A 17,701-nucleotide genomic window follows, 5' to 3' on the forward strand; every position below is an offset into this window, starting at 1 on the left:
CAATCACTCAGGCCGCCAAGCAGGTGCGGGGCCGGGCAGGTGCGGGGCTAGTCGGTGCTAGGCTAGGCAGCTACTGAGCTCGGCAGGTGCGGGGCGAGGCAGGTGCCGGGCCTGGCACGTACCGAGCCCGCAGGTGCGCGGCGAGGCAGGTGGGCGGCGAGGCAGGTGCGGGGCGAGGCAGGTGCGCGGCGAGGCAGGTGCCCGGCGAGGCAGGTGCCGGGCGAGGCAGGTGCGGGGCCGGGCAGGTGCGGGGCCGGGCAGGTGGGCGGCGGCGTGTAGCTGCGAGGTCGGGACCAGAAGCCCTGCCGGGACGGGGCGCCCGCCGATGCACCTGTCCCAGCGGCGACCTCCATCTGCCCTAAAGGAACCCAGTTCCTGCACGTGGCACGCGACGGCGGCGGCGCGCGGGGAAACCCCGCGGGGGCGCTTCTGACGGTCGCCGGATGGCGGCCGGCTCGCGGGCCGGTGTGCTTCTTCCTCCGGCCGCCTCAGTCTGCTCGACGTGGGCTCCGGACCGCGCCGCCCAGGGCCTTTCCACGCACCCTCACCGGCCGCGAGCGCCGTAGCCGCCCGGACCCCGGAAGCCACGCCCGGGCGGGTGGGAAGCCGGGTCCCCTCCCTCCCCACGCCCAGGACACTTCACCTCCCGCCCTCTCGACGCCCTTGCCGGAATGTCGAGATTGCGCCTGCGCCGGGGTGGTCGCACGGCATGCAGCCCCGCCCGCACCTCGCTAAAACTCGCGATACCTCACCCCTCCCGCCGGCCCGCCCACCCCAACGGCCCGGCCGACCTGGAAAGTTCTAAACCCCTGCGCACGCGCTCTGAGGGCCTTAACGTCCGTGCTCCGCCCTCCCGTGGCCACGCCCCTTTCCGCCAGGGAGGTTCCCGTCGCCGCGTCTTGCCAATCATCCACTCCTTCCCTCGGGCGACCTCGCAACAGGTCTCTGATTGGCTGGTCCTGAGAGCCTACGCCGAGGAGGGTCGGTGACGATAGGCTGTGAGCCGGTCCCGCCCACCGGCGGTTTGCGCGGGAGGCAATTGGCTGGCGCCTCCGTCCAATCAGCGGTGGGCTGTCGGATTCAAACCGGGATCGTTGGGCCTGTGGGCGGTTGGTCGCAGTCGAATCGTTGCTTTGGCCGGACCCGGACGTGTGGCCCGCTGCGCCCGCTCTTTGCGCCCCGTCGCTCCCGCCCGCCCGCAGGATGGCCCACAAGCAGATCTACTACTCGGACAAGTACTTCGACGAGCACTACGAGTACCGGTGAGCGGGGCCGGCCGGCGGGGCTGCCTCAGCCGCGGAACCGGAACCGGGGCCGGCGTCGCAGCGCGTCAGGGCCCGAGGTCGAGGTCGGGTCAGGGGGCGGCCGGGGCGGCCGCGCGGGGCCCGGGGCCGAGGCGGGCGGCCCGCTGTTCCCCGCCCTTTGTTCGCGGCGGCGAGCGGGGCGGGGGCTGCGGGGTCCGCTCCCCTCCGTCGCCCGCCGCCGCCCGGCAGGGGCTCCCCCGGGCTCGGTGCGGGCCCTTGCGCTGGGGCGTCTGGCACCGCCCGACGCGTCCCGGGGGCCGGGCGGGGCCCCGGGCAGGGGCTCCGGGCGCGGTCGGGGCGCCAGGGCGCAGCCGCCGGTGGCTTGGCTTTTGTGCGGCGGGGGCGTGCGCGCCGCGGGGCTTGGCGGGCGAGGGGCGGGAGTCGGGGCGGCGGCCCCGCGGAGGTGCGGGTGCCGGCCTAGGGTGCGCTTGCACGTTCGATGCGTGCGTGTGTTTTACTGATGCGCGGGTCCTTTTGTAAATGCGGGCAGGTTTAGGCCTGCCGAATGCTGCCCGGGTCGAGTTATCGGAGGGCTGTGCGCGCTTAAGCCCCTAAAAGCCGGAGATGAGCCTTCTCCGGGTTCTCTCCGCGGTGAGCCGTCCGCCCCCTGGAAGGTACCTCGGGTGGCCTGAGGCGCTCCGGCTTCATTGCCCACCCCCCCGGGCCCCTCCGCGCCCCCCCAGCAAGCCCGTCGGAGAAACAAACGCCGGACTGGGAAATACCTTCCCGGCCTGTAGTTAGGAAACGGGCTCGACGTGGAGTAGAGGTGGAGTTGCGTGCGTCTGGAGCTGCCGAGAACTCCTTTGGGGTCGAACCGCGACGAAGGTGAGCCTGTCCCCCTGAGTAGTGGCAGCGAGGGGCTGTGCCTTCCGGGTGACACGGGGGTGCGTTCGGAGAGCGGTACAGAACGTGAGTCCACAGCCAGCCAGCGCGGCAGAGCTCTTTGGGGCTGGTGGGGAGCTGACGTAGAGGGTAGACGGGAGATTATTTGCAGAGTCTTCAGGGTAGGTGTTGGAGCCGCGTTGCCAGGTACCGCACGAAACACGCGTTAATTGGCTGTTACGTCATCAGTAGGCTTTGTTTGGGTCAAAAGTTGGCGCTCTGAGTTTTGGGGGAATCACGTTATACGTGGGTTTCCATCCGCGCAGGGTGTCGGCGCCCCAAACCCCGTGTTGTTCAAGGGTCAGCTGTCGTTCACTGGAATTAGTAAAAATAGTACGCATAATTTCATTTGGTGGCCTCACGGCAGATCTAGCAACATGATACAGTTGCTCTGAGGTTCCCTTTTTTTGTGTAAATAATTGGAGATGGGTATTTAATTCACCAGCCACACACTAGAGTTTAAGTTGGTGACTGTTCAGTGCTTATATGGGTTATGGGTTCCGTTTTCTTTTGTGCCAGAAAGTGTGACTGACCAGACTGCGCCTTCCTCATATCCAAAGCCAAAGTCAGTTGACTCTCCGGTAGATCGATGTTTTATACTGGTCAAAAAATGTGGTTAGTGGTTGTCGATGACGGTATAACTTTACTGCTACTGGAAATGGTAAAAATGGGTCTGGGAATTGTGATTTACAAAGAGCTTTTTGCTGCTGCTAAGAGGGGTGCAGGCTTGTCTTTAAGAATTTTTACAAAGCTACAATTGTGCACGTTATTGATGTTTTGACATTGAAGGAGTATTGCATGTCTTCTTAAAAAAAACTTAATACAGTTTTGGATATAGGTCATATCCAAAGAATAGAAGATAGTTATTTATGGATAGAAGTCAGTAACTTATTGGGAAACTGAACGTCTTTGTGCTAGGTCGCCAGGTACACGTATATACGTGGGACTTGGGTTTGTTTTTTGCTTTTTATTTGAACAACAACTTGTAGAGTATGCAAGGACTCATCTACTACAGATCTATAATGTTGAGTAATGGGAAACCACAAATTAACTGTAACAAATTAGTTTTTCCTATTACGTAAAAGTCTACATGGGTCTGGGATGTCAGTTTTACAATCAGGAACCATCCTCAATTTACGCTTCTGTGGTCTTAGATGGCTGCTCTGGCTCCCTGATCATATTAGTCTGCTTCATAACCCATTAGGGAAGAACAAGGAAAAGAGTTGGGCATGTTCTTTCCTTTTGAAGACCGTTTCCATAAGTTGCATATTCTTTGCTTGTATCTTATTGACCAGGATTTAAGTCACCAGAGATAGCTGTATGGGAGGCTGGGATGTTTTGGATAACCATGAGCCCAACTTGGGTTTGGGGATTCTATTCCTGAAGAACATTGAAACAGCAAGCAGTCTCTTAGAGAAGAAAAGGCAAATCCTAAACAAAATGCTTTCTGCTTTTGGACTGTATATTCTTCCTGTTTTTAACATTAGGCCATCAAAAATCAGAATTAAAGGTAGTAGACAGCCCTCAAGATTGATGCCAACAGTAATGTAACAAGAGTTGCTTTAAAGATCTTTGATTATTTTGAACTCATGTATTAAGTATCCTAAAAATGCATTTATAAAGTGATGATAATTGTAGGAAAGGTATATTTGTTAATACTCGGCTCTATCTCTTAACAGGCATGTCATGTTACCCAGAGAACTTTCCAAACAAGTCCCGAAAACCCATCTGATGTCTGAAGAGGAGTGGAGGAGACTTGGTGTCCAACAGAGTCTAGGCTGGGTTCATTACATGATTCATGAGCCAGGTAGGTGTTTCCGTTTAGGAAAGCATCAACTGAAATAAAAAAGTAGTAGTGGTTGTGGTTGTTGAAAATTGTTAAGTAATATTGACATTCAGTGGTATTCCCAAAGTAACCCTGGTTAAGTTTGACTTTCTTGGATGGCTGATTCCTTTCTTCCCTAGGAAGAATTCCAATTTTGTAGTAAATAATACCACATGAGTGAAAGTAATGCATTATTCTACCTGCAGAAAGGTAAGGAGTTAAAAAAGTCAATTCCATTTTATTTTAAAAAGTGTCATTATTAATAAAGTATTTTGCTGTAAGTATAACTCTGGTGTCCTGTCTCTGAAAACTGAGAACTCATTTTAAGACATCTTAAGTGTCCTTAAGTTCTTAGCGTAGAAGTTAATGCAATTTGAAGTAATTTGTCTTTTCCTTTAGTATTCTATTAAAAGATAATTGGGATCTACCACATTAAGGTGAAATAAGGTAACTTAGTGAGTGAACCTTGTTGTGTTATGTTGTTATGAGTGGTTGTATTATTGTGTGGATTTTACCGGAGTTTCCCATTTACGAAATGGTAAACTAAACTTGTGGGGTTAAATTCTGCTTTTGCATTATCAGTAAATAAATCAAACTTAAACAATTTATAATGCTTTGAGCAAAATTTGAGGGCATGCTATAGAAACCGAATTAGGTGGAACTAGAGCTTGTTTTCTGCTCTTGTTAAAGAAAAGCAGCAATAGCGTCGGAAACTGACTTAAAACTTTCTTGGGATTGGGGGCATTTAATTGTATTGGGGTTCAAAAGCTCTTTCTCCAGCTAATACCAGAGCACATGAGGAACTTAACTCTAGAATCCTGGGCTCCCACCTAATGAAACAATCTTTGGGAATGGGCCCCCCGGGATCTGCACTTTTTACGGGCTGGTGGTTTTTGAATTTGGTGTTAGGTGTCTTTCCTTTTCATTGGAATTGAGATTCTAAAGGTAGAAACCATTCTCCCCGAAGTGGCTTCTCTACTTAGCATCTCTTTTTTCCAGGGTAGGTGAAACTAAATAAAACACTGGCACACTGTGGGGAATGTCATCATCAGGTGGTTTTCTTCTGTTTATAGTTGACAGTGACTTTTGAAGCAGAATTTATTTCAGATATTTCTATAAATGACAGTTGATCATGGATTTATTTTGGTTTAATTGAGAATTTGGAATTTTGGTTGAATGAATGGAACTTAACCATACTGTATTAAAATTATATAAAATATTTTGTTTCCACAGAACCACATATTCTTCTCTTTAGACGACCTCTTCCAAAAGAGCAACAAAAATGAAGTCTATCTGGGGATCGTCAATTAAATCTTTTTCACATTTAATGTATATGTGTATATAAGGTAGTATTCAGTGAATACTTGAAGAATGTACAGACTGTTGATCCGTACCTGTGCATGAGCTGTATTCTTCACAGCAACAGAGCTCAGTCAAATGCAACTGCAAATAGGTTACTATAAGGTGTTTAAGATAAAATTTCTTCTAGTCGGTTTTTCTCTTAATATAAGTGCCTGTTTGACTTTACCTGTTACTTTTGTTAAATAAAGTTTGTATGTTGCATTTATTATTGAAGTTTTTGGGGGTTTATTTTCTTAAGGTTGACTTGTGTCTATCGAGGTTGTTAGATGATTTCAGTTCTACAATTTTGGTCTGGAGAAAATAAATTTACTTTAAAGAAACAGGATTAAATGGGTTAGAATAGCTTGGTTTGGGGAGGGTACGACTTAATTCACTTACGAAGAAACAGTTTAATGGAGACAGTTCATAACTCTTGCTGGTTTAGTTCCTGGAGACTTGTGCAGTTGTGTCTAAGGACCAGCACATCTAATGGCCTTGAGGGAAACCATTATCCCGGTTTCTGTTTTACTCCATGTGCCAAGTAGGGGTAATGTTTCCTATAAATAGCACAGCATTTTAAAATGTAAAACACCATTCCATACATAGTTTGTGTCTGCCTGTAAACTGTCTTTTTAGCTGCTAAAGAAATGTTCCTGAATTAATGCAAACATAGACAGTCTTATCTGCTGTGCTGGGGAGAACTGTGAAGTGAGCTGCCCGTAAACACCGGAGTCTGGTGGTCGGTCCTCCGTACGCTCCTCTCCTGAGAGAGGGGTGTCTTTATACAGAAACCGGACCGGAAACGCTCCAGGTGGTGCAGAGCAGCAGCCCGGAACTTACTTCTGCCCGCAGGGGCCCATCCCCTACAAGTCCCCGGCGTGCTCGCCGGGGAGGGGAGGCTCAGGGGTTGCTAAGTCAAGGGAGCCGGGGCCCCGCGGCAGCCCCCAAGGTAACCGCCGCCCGCCAGGCCTGTCGGGCGTGTTCAGGCATGTCTAGCCCACCTGCGGGTCCCACGCGCGAACACCCGGGGGGGCGGGGGCACTGGGCGCTGCCTGCGTTTGCCGCTTTGAGCGGTACCTAGTAGTGAAGGACCCAGGCCTCCCTGCGGGGCAGCGCGGACCCGCCCAGCCCGCATGCCTAACCTGGCTCCCGGGCCCGTGCTCCCGCGGACCCACCCTGTCCGGCCCCGCCCAGCCGCACCGCTCTTCACGGCAGCTGGAAGGGTGCTCCAGCCCCTGGCCGCTGACCGCACCGAGTCCTCCTGGCCGCCTGGGCCTGCGGTCCACGCGCTCCGCTTCGGGCGCTCCCGGCCACACCGCATCCCGGGGCTGAGCGCCGCCTCTTCCGGGGGGAAGGCCGCCGTCGGTAGGCGGGGCGTGGCCGTCGGTAGGCGGGGCGTGGCCGTCGGTAGGCGGGGCGTGGCCGCCGGCGCGCGCCCTTCCGGCCGGAAGTGGGGGACGCGGGGCGGGCCGAGGCGCGTTTCTGTGACGCGCTTCCTGGCGTCCGCTCCGGAGACGGAAAAGCGGGCCGCCGGAGCGCCGCGCGTCTGTACCGCCAGCCGACGGGGCGGCTGCTGGCCTCCCGGGCCGGGCCTCCTCCGAGCCGCGCGCCATGGCGTCGGAGGGGCCTCGGGAGCCCGTGGGCGAGGTGAGGACGGCGCCCCGCCGTGGGGGCGGGCGGGGGAGGCCGCAGGCGCCGGCTCGCCGCGCTCGCGTCCAGGAGCTCCGGCGAACGTCGGCTGAAGCGCCGGCCTCCGCTCGGCCGGCTCGGCAGCGCCGCTAGATGGAGCCCCGGCGGCCGCGCCGGTCGGCCCTCGAGCGGCTTCCCAAAGTGTCAGAGTCCGGCTCCCGGGGCGGCTCTGACGCCCAGACGAGCGGAGTTTACGTTCCGACCCCAAGGCTCTGTGACGGCAGAACGTCCTCCTGCAGGGCTCGCTTATCTCTCCAGCAGAACAGCTCTCGGGTTCGCCGAGCGCCAGGCGAAGGGTTTACGTAACCCTTCGTTTCTGAGAGATTTATGGAGGTAAACCTCCGCAGTGCGTTTGAGTCAGCCCTTCCGCGGCAGCTTTCGGTTCTCGGTTTTCCGTAGCTGCAGCGGGGGAGGTGACACACCTGTACTGCAGGCTAAGGCTGAGGGACCGTTGTAAGTTGTCCTGACTGTCCCCTGGATGGGGTTTTATTTCCGCTGTCATTGCTTGCCCCCCCCCCCACCTCCTTTAATATTTAGTAGCCCACTTTCAGCGAAAAACCCCTGGGGGACAGGTTGTTAGCAAACAGATTCTCGCTTTTCTGAGGTTGCGGTCTTTGAACAACAGACACTCCGGGGACTGGCATTTCTGGGACTGCTAGAACCCGGCGGCTTTCCTTGGGGTTTTTGTTCACATTTTTTTTTTTTTTAAATTTATTTGCGAGAGAGAGAATGAGAGACAGAGAGCACGAGAGGGGGGAGGGTCAGAGGGAGAAGCAGACCCCCCGCCGAGCAGGGAGCCCGATGCGGGACTCGATCCCGGGACTCCAGGACCATGACCCGAGCCGAAGGCAGTCGCCCAACCGACTGAGCCACCCAGGCGCCCCTGTTCACATTTGCTTTACCTCCAAATGTATGCAGTCACCCTCCTCCCCCCACTTCTTCCCTCAGGGCTTCAAGTTGTCAGCAGATGTCAAACCATTTGTCCCCAAATTTGCTGGGCTCGGTGTGGCATGGTCAGAGTCTTCGGAAGCACGTGTGTTCCCTCGCTGTGCAGCCGCCTACTATCCGTGCGTTCAGGAGCTCCCTGTGCCTGAGTACGTATCCTCCTCAGTGTCTCGCCTTCCCTGGGGGCTGAATGGGGATTGCGCTTTCAAGTACGCTGCACCTAACACGGTCAGTGTTCTCAGGACGACCAGAGGATGGGACGCTCCTCAGCCAGGAATGGCCTGAGGCAGTGGCACGACTTGACCGTGTCCTACGCCAAAAACGGAAACCTCAACTCTCCATACTCACGCAGTTATTTTGGGCAAAGAAGGTGTGGAGTTGCATTGCATTCACTAGTAAGAAGTGCAGTTTCAGGGTTTATTTGTGCATGGGATCTGGAACACATGTCTAACGGGAGATGAGATGGCTGGGCGTGTAGAGAGGAAACGGGGCAAAGACAAGCCCAGAGAAATCAGCATGCTCTGTGGTGGTAGGGTGTAACATTGTAAAATCTCGCTTGGGGAAGGAGGAGGAGTGGGGCTTGCAACCATGGCTGCTCTTTTGTTGGATAGTTCTTTGGAAATTGCTGAGTTTTGCTTTCCACTATTTTTCTTGAGAAATGTCCTGTGGAGGTGGATTCTAGAAGCTTCGGTTATAAAATTCTTCTAAGTTTGAGTTGAAAGAAGGCTTATGTTGGTTTTTCAATTTTCCTTCTCAAGTTTCATTCTTTAGGTATTTATACAGTGGTTTGCGTTAATAGCTGAATTTAGGAAAACGTGCGTTAAACCTTTCATGTAATTGTGTAGAGTACTTGGTAGACTTTTTAAAGGTATGCATCACCTTTATGCTTAGGTAAGAATCCTTGTCTTTGTGTTCCTTTAATATGGGTCATACTTGTTTCTTTCTCATGCCTGCGTAGTGTTGGTTGCATACTTGATATAAATTCTAGATTCGTATTCACAAGAATGAAACTTGAAATGAATAATAAAACCATCGAGTTGTTTGGTGTATATAGGTTGTATTTTTTGACAAAGTTGAAGTACTGCTTGTATGTGCTTTGCTAGGAATACTGAAGTTTTCCACTGAGATTTCATCCTTTGTTAAAGGAAGGTTGGCATGGGTCTCATTTGGGTTGTTCCCTACCTTGGGTGGTTCACAAAGTAAAGTTAAAATATATTTCACTCAGTGACAAGGATTCGAAGCCATCTGCTGGGTGGGATTCCAGTTACCCAAAATAAAGGTGGAAAACATTCTTACAGCTAAAGTAATGTTCTGGAAGTAGCATGAATCGAGAAGAATCAGAAGCTTAAGGATGTGCACTGCTGAATTTAAAAATTAGGTTTCTTAACCTCTTATCCTTTTTTAGCTTTGATTTAAAAAATAATTATTTATAACCAAGGAAAAGATTGGGTGACAATATTCCTGCCTAATGAGAAAACAGTTAAGGACAAAGGAGGCGTGAAAGCAGAGGGGCAGGGTTAAGAGGGACAGGAAGGAGCCTTTGAAGGGGACAAAACGGGGATACTTTACATATTTGAGAACCCATTACCTGGTCCATTCTGATCGAGGCTAAGAAGTCTGCTTGAGCCAGGTTTCCTGTAAATGGAGATCTCTGCGATGAAAAAACAGAGTAAGGAACTTAGGTTGTCTTTCCTGCCTGTCCCGCTGCCTGTCTCAGTCCATGAGGTTGGCAGGAGGTGTCATGTTATTTTTACACCTGAGAAACTGGGGCTGGAAACGTGTGTTCAAAGTCATTCAGGTAGGCAGCGCCCGAAGCAGAGTGACCGTCCTTTCTTCTGACCTGCACTCAGCCGGACTCCCCAAAGCTGCTTGCACCGCTGGCGACGACTGTTTGCTGAGCATTTCAGCGTGTTGTACTCTGCTGTCAGCTGTGGGCGCTTCTGAGTGGAAGTCTCAGCTGTGAGACCTAGTAGTCCTGGACGGAATAGTCCTGGCTCCGGTCTGTTTGGTGGCTGGAGGAGCTGCTGGAGCCTGACACGTCCTGGCCTGACGGCAGGGACTGGTGCAAGACTACTGGGGCGACTGTCAAGGACGAAGGACCAGGCGAAGTGCTTGGGGGAGCCCGCACGGTACAGCTGCAAAGACCAGGTGTGCTGGGTAGGAGGTAGGGTGCTGCTGGTCGTGTCCTGCACGGTGTCGGGACACTCACTCCTGGATTCTCATTCAGCTTGAAGGGAGAGGGGCATGAAGCCTCAGACTGGGTTCCAGGCACTGAAACTCGGGAAGGTATACATGGAGCCCTGCCGCCAGGAGAAAGGCTCCCGGGTGGTCCCTGTGGGTGGTGGCAGGAGAGAGGCTGTGGTGGTTTCTGGCTGAGTACGTGCAGAGTGGGGGCTGGGAAGAGGGGCCGTTTGGGGACCAGCAGCTCAGCTTGGACTCCAGTGCCGGTTAGGGAAGAGTGAGCTGTTGTGTGGGAACCACCTGTGGGTTGGAGAGTGAGGCCCGGAGCTGGCGAAGGTGCCCGACTGCAAGTACGTATGTGAAGTCTGAGCAGAATGAGGAGAGGTTTGGACTCTGAGTCTGACTGGAGAGAAAAGGAAAGTGCTGAGGAGGGCCCTCCACGGACGAGCCTTTGGAAGGGGGGACCGGGTTGCAAGTCCAGGCTGGTGGAGCTTTTCCGGTGGTCTGACAGAAGGGCCAGACCCGCAGATGCTGTGGCGAGGAGGCGACTGGGCTTGCAGGAGGGATGTCCTGGAGACTCGGGATGGTTGGTAGGGATGGGGCGGGGGGAAGTGGACACAGAGGTCAGTGGGTGTTGTGGGTACGGGGGAAGGCGGGGCGGCCTAGCTGCAGGAGAAGTGCTGCTAATATACAGGGAGGGGTGGGTGAGAAGGTGGGCGTACGGGCGTGTGTTCTGGGCTGGGGGTTGTCTGCGTAGTTTGTGGCAGCTGGAATTTTGCAGACAAGCTGCCTGAAGCCCCAGCGGATGCTGTGGGTTGTTGCCGTGAGATTTTACTGGGTGTTGTGCTCTGCATACAATTGTACTGGCCTTGAATGGAAAGCAAAAAACCAACTGCCCAGAGTAAGAAAGACCAGTGAGGACTTGTCCAAAGTGGAAAACTAGATTTTTGAATTGAGCCAGGGCCCAAACCGAGGGCTCTGGGTTCACGGATGTAGGGTTGCTGGATGACGGCAGCCTTCACAGCCGCTGGACCCTGCCTCCCTTTCCTTCTTTACCTAAATTTCATTGGTCTGTTCATTTATCTGGTTTTTGGACTTGGGATGCCATCTTTTTTGCCATGTTTTGCTATCAGCACCTCTTTGCCCACTGCCCTTGTGAAGAACAGATCCCCACCCCCCCCGCTTAGATTTTCTGAGCTTCCAAATAAAATAAAACAGGGATTCGCATTTGGGAACAGGATGATGCTTTAAATCATTTTCTTCTCTGCAAAGAATAGCACTAGGCCAGGTGTACTAAAAAAGTACAGTAAAAAGGGTTTTTCTTGGGTTTTCATTTGGAATAGTTCATTACTAGAGTTAGTGAATGATCTTCCTGGGTGTGAACTTACTGTAAAATATCGTGGGCTCAGAGACACCAATAGCAGGCTGTCCAGTTAGGTAGTGCATGTACGTGGATGCAGGGGACATTCTGGCAAGTGTGTTTCAGGTGTGGGTGGTGACACCTTTGTCCTGCAGCGCAGGCCCTTCCTGCCCCAGAGCAGAAATACTCTGTATTTAAGAGTGCTACCTGTGCCCGTACCTGCCGGCCACCCAGCCGTGAGAAGATTGTGCACGGTGGCTCCTCGTGAGCTCTCATGTTCCTGCCTTTCAGTGGACCAGCACCCTTTGGGATTCCGTTGATTTTCTACAAGAAGATTTTCAGCTCTGGGAAGTCACAGAAACATCTGCTGGTGCTCACTTGTGGGAATGAGAAGGGTGTGTTTTGTGTCTTAGCTCATCTGCTCGGCCATTTCGCCATTGTGTCGTCTTTCATTGCTAGAGGATTGAAGCCTCTGGCTGAATACCAAATTTGCTCACAAAATCAGTGTTCAATTATATTTTGGTTTAGCCTTAGCAGCTTGAGCAAACGGGCATGAGGGTGTCGCCAAATGGCACCTGTCTCGCCGGTGGGTTGCAGCTCCCAGGCCGCCATGGGCGCAGTGTCCCCTTCGCAGCTGTGGCCCTGCGAGGCCGAAAAGCACAGGATGTGGTGGTCGCACTGGGGGTCAGATGGGCCGGTGGCGGCTCTGTGAAAGCCCCCTCCGCAGGGAGAATGGTCTGGGTGGCCCTTTAGGCCCCGGGTGGCTGGGGGGGCTTTTGCAAACGTCTGACAGTGTGGGAGCACAGAGCTGCTGAGGCGTCCCTGGGCTTTGCTGCTGCACATTGTGACACCGTCCTGCCGTGGGCGGGCACCGGGCAAGAAAGAAATGCTGGGAGTTTTTATTCCACTATTGGAGATATCTCAGTGCCAGAACGAATGACCTCAAAATAATAAAGAGTTTAAACGTGCTTATTATAGACTAGCTCCTTGGTTTGTGGTATGAAATCCGCAACTAAAACATACCTTTCTTGTTTAGGCAGAAGCTCTATACTGAAGATGTGGCCTTCGGAGCTTCACCTTTCCCACCTCAGTATTTATCTTCTGAGCTTGCTCTTCATCCGTGCCGTTACTCTCCTTACCCCGTGGAGTGCTCACAGAGCGGCTGCCCAGTGCCCGGCTCCCAGTATGCTTGCGGCCGCCCCAGTGCGTACCGAGGTTTTCAGACCGTGAGGCCGCGAGGCGAGCAGATGTGCCCTGTCCCACAAGACTCAAAAGCTTTGTTTAAGGTTAGCATGCCGCCGTGGTGGTGGCTACTGTAGCGTTTAAAATGGAAAGAACTGGTAGGTTCTCACATGGTATTTAAGTATTTTTTATCTTTTTTGTGTATTTAAGAATTGATTTTTCTTTATTCTTTTTTGAAATGGTGGTTGTGAATCCTTATGGTTTTGCGATTTTAAGCCTTTTTTTAATGGTGCTAGTTTTCTTTAATTCATGTGAATTTTTAATTTTTCCTGCAGAAAAAAACATATGAGCAGAAGTTTGACAGCAAGAAGGCTGATGGATCTCTGTCATCTGATATAAAATCAGTTAGAGGTTCACATCCTGTGTCCATTCACGCTGATGCAAACTTGAAACCAGGTGAAAATGACAGACTTATCTGATGTTATATTGTCCTTCCCGGCCCACCCCAGAAAGGTTACTGTTCTTTGTACACCTGTTTCTGCGGAGGCCATTGGACTCTGAGGGGATTCTGGAGGCCTCTCCGCCCGGGGAGGGACCTGTTGCGGGCGGGGGGGGCTCTCTGGTGTGCTCTAGTTTGTGTAGGAAATGGCCCAAAGTCACATGGCAAGTCACATGGCAAGGTAACCCGCACAGGCCTCAAAACATGTCCTTAAGTAAATCCCAGCCGCATCCTCTGTACAGTATTTGACCATGTTCATTCCTGAAATAGCCTCTCTGGTGTTCCGTTGGGACACTTTTTAATAGGTGGAGAGTTTGTCTGCGGTTTGAATCCCATCCTGAGCAATAGCAAACCTGGGGCAGTGTAGTTAGTCGGGGGACATGTCTGCTCTGGCCTTGGAAACCACTGTTCCAGGCTATGGCTGAAAGCTAGTGATTCTGTGTGGTGTAAATTACGGACTAGTGCAGTTTGATGGCTTATTTATAAAAAGAGCTAAAACCTTTGTAATCGTGTATTTACTGGGAATGACCAGTTGACGTGGATGACTTACATTACTTGTTATGTAAGTTTTTCTCTTTGTGTTGACTTCACTCAGAAACCATTTGGCGCATGGAAGTTTGCAGGGCAAGTTGAACAGTTAACCGTAATGATTGGCTTCATGGCCTTGCAGCCCACATCAGGATGCATTTGTATTTGAACGAAGGGATGCAGAAGAGAGTCCAAGTTTACTTCTACTTGGCTTTCTTCCAAAGTTCCTCTCAAGTGTGGAAGATTTATCCCTGAAAAGAAATTTGTTGGCATCTCTGTAAATTTGTAGAACTCTACAATGTGTATTAAGAATAATTAGGTCAGGTGGCAGTAACTAGTTCATCAACTTTAGAATTATGCCTCAGATTTGCAGCAGGCTTTGCTTTTTTCTTCCTGGTGGCCCACCCAGAGCAGCTGGTGCTTGTGGTCATTTCTGTTTCCCACATTACACAGGTTGGCAGCACTAGCAAACGGGAGGGCGTTCGGACAGTCCCGGGTTAGTGTGTCAGCAGCGATAGGCTTCCCGCCCTGCGGTTGAGGTGTGAATACGGGTCTTCACACAATACCCACCTTTTCACCCCTTTTGATTCTGTAAATACAGATGGTTATCCGAAACGAACAGACAGGAAATCCGGAATCGTTGAAAAAAGTGGATCTGCCTCCAAACCTGAGTTTGAATTTAGCAGGTTGGACTTTCCTGAACTGCAGGGTCCAGAGCACAGTGAGATCTCAGAGACAGAGAAGCATTCCAAGTGGGGGCCTCTGCGCTCCGCCTCCGCTGACCTGTCTCTTCTCCGAGAGGTGGTGAAACCCGCCGTGGTGACAGCGGAGGTGAGTGCAGGGCCTCCTCTCTGTTTCCCTCCTCCTCTTCTCTACCTTCCTTCTTTCTCCCTGCACACCTTTGCAGGTGCCTCACGGTGCACTGCATCTTCCTGTGAGGGCCTGGCTTCCTTGTGAGGACCTTCTGCTTGGACTCCTCCCAGCCTGGCGTGGCCCCCAGTACAGCTGTTCATTTAAAAGAATCACCTGATGAGCTTCCTGGTGCTTTCTAGCTACAGGGGACAGAGGTCGGATTCCGGCACGGGTCCCGCTGTGTAGACAGCCCCTGGTGATCACCTCACTCCCAGCATTGCATTCCGACAGCATGTTTACAAGCACAAACAGATTGTTTTAATCCAGCAGTAATAGGTCAAACTGCATAGGGTAGCCTCTGATTTTTCCAGGCTTTTTATCCATATCTCTCTCATTGATGAGATCACAACCTCAGCAGAAGTAATCACTGTGTGTTTTGTTTGCCACTTAATGATTTTAAAATATGCTGTGTTCCACATTTGGTCTTGGAGTTTTAGTCCGTCCGGGTTCCAGGAAAAAACGACATGAGGTTAGTAGTCCCTAAGGTGGCTTCTCACTGATTTCTGCCGAGAGAGGGTGGGAGGGCAAGGAGAAGGAGGAGACAAGGAAGGAGACAGCTCCCCCATCCACGTACCTCTTGAATGGAGTGGGGACTTGGATGCACTTGGGTGCCTGGACACTGCCGACCAGAGAGGGGCAGGGTGGTTGGTAGTGTGCACATGGTAGCCCGTTCCGCACGCGGTGACCCTGACGCTGTGTGCCACAGCGCTTCCCTGTGGCTTAACTGTGACGAGGAAGGCAGGCTGGCAGGCTGGCCAGCTGGCATAGAAGAATCTGGTTTGGCAGCCGTGGGACCCTTTGGTCCCGGCTGAGTGTGTGGAGTAGCTGAGCCATCGAGGGGCTCCACGTCTGCCTCCCTGGTGGTCAGTGCATAACCCAAGCCTGTGAGCGCTCTATGGAAGTAGGACAGGCCGCCAGGGAGCTGTGGCGGGGTGTGACCGACCCGTTCTGTCGTGTTCCCGGTCACACATGTGCGTCTGGACACGAAGTGGGGCATGTGGCGCTGTGAGGAGGGGTACAGACTCCTTGCCTGAGGATGTGTTCACACTCTTGAGTTACATGCGGACTTTTAATTTTTCCTTCTAGAAGAAACTTTTTTCCCTATTATCGTAGTAGTATCTTAAACGTGAGAAATATTTAAAAGAAAATAAACAGTTGACCTTGAACAACACAGGTTTGAACTGCATTAGACGTGGATGTTTTTGAAAAACACAGGACAGTACTGTAAACGTATTTTCTCTTCCTTGTGATTCTCTTAATGACGTTTTCTTTTCTTTAGCTTACTGTACTGATAGGATATGGTATATAACACATATTACATGCAATATGCATGTTAACTGTTTATGCGATCAGTCAGGGTTCGGGTCAATAGTAGGCTGTTAGGAGTTGTTTTTGGGGGTTCAGAAGTTCCATGTGGAGTTTTGGCTCTCCGGGGGTCAGCACCCCAACCCCCTTGTCGCTCAAGGGTCACCTGTAATTGTCTGAGGTTGTACAAGAGAAAACCATGTTAAGCACTTAAATCTTTTTTTTTTTTTTTAAAGATTTTATTTATTTATTTGAGAGAGAGAATGAGAGAGAGAGAGAGCACATGAGAGGGGGGAGGGTCAGAGGGAGAAGCAGACCCCCCGCTGAGCAGGGAGCCCGATGCGGGACTCGATCCTGGGACTCCAGGAGCATGACCTGAGCCAAAGGCAGTCGCTTAACCAACTGAGCCACCCAGGCGCCCTAAGCACTTACATCTTTTTTTAATGGTACATTGTGAGGATTGAGGGGATTCCCCTCAGTTTGAAGTTATGTATGGCTTTGTGTTTGAGTTTTTAAAACTTTTGGCATTTTTCCATGTCATCGAGTAATTTTTGAAAATCTGTTGTATTGAATCTTTATGGATATGTGTAATTTATGTAATTGTTCTTGGACAGGTAAGCCATGGTGAGCATGTAAGTTTTATTAAAAGAGCGGACTGTGTTTCAATAATTTTATTTTTTGTTACTGGGCTCAGGTTTAATGAAATGGCAAAGTGGGAAAAGTTTTGAAGGGTATGAGCTTTAGAATCTAAGTCCATTCAGATTTGAATGGATCAGTTTCCTTTTGCAGTGAATGCCCTGGTCACCCTGAGGTCACCCTGTGTCCTCACCCGCCCCCGTGTCATTTGCTGCCTCACGTTCCATGAACGTTTGTTGGCCCTGTGGACTTCCTGATGGATGTTTTGGAAGTTTGGTGCGTGGGCATGGTGAACAGTGCCCCCCCCCCCCCCCCCCCCCCCGCAGGGGCGCTGCTGCCTCGGGTGGCAGGGGCACACATGTGCTGATGCAGAACTTGTCTGTCACGTACTGATCTTTCACAGGTTACGTGGTACGCCTGCTGTGTCCTCTTAGTGGGGCCGTGTAGAAACAGCACACAGGTGTTTCTGCCAGGGGGTACTGCAGGCTCAGCTGACACTGTGGGTGGTTTCTCCTGTAAGGAGTGAAATTTGGTATTACGTTTGTTTTTACTTTTTTTTTTTGTAGAGAGAGCTGGAGGGAAGGGGGTGTGGCGGGAGGGGCAGAAGGAAAAGGAGATAGAGAATCCTAAGCAGGTTCCACCCCCAGTGCGGAGCCCAACGCGGGGCTCAATCTCACGACCCTGAGATCATGACCTGAGCCAAAACGAAGAGTCCGGATGCTCAATGGACTGAGTCACCCAGGCACCCCTGGAATTTTTAATTAGCATATATTTTGGAGATTTTACGAATGGCAAGGGAAGCTATATTTAAAATTTAAGTGATTACTTTCAATTTGAAATAGTAAGAAGATGCTGGTTTGCTTTTTAGGGTGAAGGGGTGGTGAGAAGCACGGATGCAGCGGAGACCATGACCGGCAGCGCTGCGGCTGATCCTGCCTCCTGTACCAGAGGTAAGAGGAGCTGCCACAGCTTTAAGTTGCCAGTGCCCTGTTTTCCAAGTTCACTTTTAGTTCAGTGCAATGGAAATGTTTTTGTTTTAAAGCCTTCTTTAAGACAGCTGATGGGTTGTGAACAAACTGATCTCACTGTGAGAGAAGCTGGGAGTAAGTACA

At 51.6% G+C, this 17,701-nt stretch overlaps 2 protein-coding genes and 1 long non-coding RNA gene across 8 annotated transcripts in view; 2 read left to right on the forward strand and 1 right to left on the reverse strand.

Annotated features, from left to right (window-relative positions):
• Window positions 1-1,127: 1,127 nt before the first annotated feature.
• On the forward strand, window positions 1,128-5,586 carry CKS2 (CDC28 protein kinase regulatory subunit 2). The gene is made up of 3 exons (XM_045882122.3): window positions 1,128-1,262; window positions 3,866-3,993; window positions 5,245-5,586. Exons 1-3 carry the CDS (start codon window positions 1,204-1,206, stop codon window positions 5,295-5,297), a joined length of 240 nt encoding a protein of 79 aa, XP_045738078.1. The 5' UTR covers window positions 1,128-1,203; the 3' UTR covers window positions 5,298-5,586.
• LOC135362717 (uncharacterized) lies at window positions 3,439-6,485 on the reverse strand. Its single transcript, XR_010407722.1, has 2 exons — window positions 5,752-6,485; window positions 3,439-4,022 (listed from the first exon to the last, which is right to left on the reverse strand). It is a non-coding gene; the product is annotated as an uncharacterized LOC135362717 (long non-coding RNA).
• A 355-nt stretch (window positions 6,486-6,840) lies between these two features.
• SECISBP2 (SECIS binding protein 2) overlaps window positions 6,841-17,701 on the forward strand; it is a 47,643-nt gene continuing 36,782 nt past the window's right edge. For all 6 annotated transcript variants that reach the window (XM_045882123.2, XM_045882125.2, XM_064579472.1 and 3 more), the window contains exons 1-6: window positions 6,841-6,999; window positions 7,990-8,135; window positions 12,564-12,813; window positions 13,045-13,165; window positions 14,338-14,567; window positions 17,458-17,539. In XM_045882123.2, the coding sequence (XP_045738079.1) occupies window positions 6,964-6,999; window positions 7,990-8,135; window positions 12,564-12,813; window positions 13,045-13,165; window positions 14,338-14,567; window positions 17,458-17,539 (865 nt within the window). In that variant the 5' untranslated portion in view covers window positions 6,841-6,963. The remainder of the gene's footprint in view (window positions 7,000-7,989; window positions 8,136-12,563; window positions 12,814-13,044; window positions 13,166-14,337; window positions 14,568-17,457; window positions 17,540-17,701) is intronic.

The sequence above is a fragment of the Mirounga angustirostris genome, unplaced genomic scaffold (genome assembly GCF_029215605.1).
Source record: "Mirounga angustirostris isolate CCGP_5_RB_7025 unplaced genomic scaffold, mMirAng1.0.hap1 SCAF_15, whole genome shotgun sequence".
NCBI lineage: Eukaryota > Metazoa > Chordata > Mammalia > Carnivora > Phocidae > Mirounga > Mirounga angustirostris.

Bases quoted from the DNA above. Each gene is read 5' to 3' on its own strand.
- CKS2 (XM_045882122.3), top strand. From the start codon at position 1,204: ATGGCCCACAAGCAGATCTACTACTCGGACAAGTACTTCGACGAGCAC. The intron at 1,263-3,865 runs GTGAGCGGGGCC...ATCTCTTAACAG, and splicing joins GACGAGCACTACGAGTACCG to GCATGTCATGTTACCCAGAG. The intron at 3,994-5,244 runs GTAGGTGTTTCC...TTGTTTCCACAG, and splicing joins TTACATGATTCATGAGCCAG to AACCACATATTCTTCTCTTT.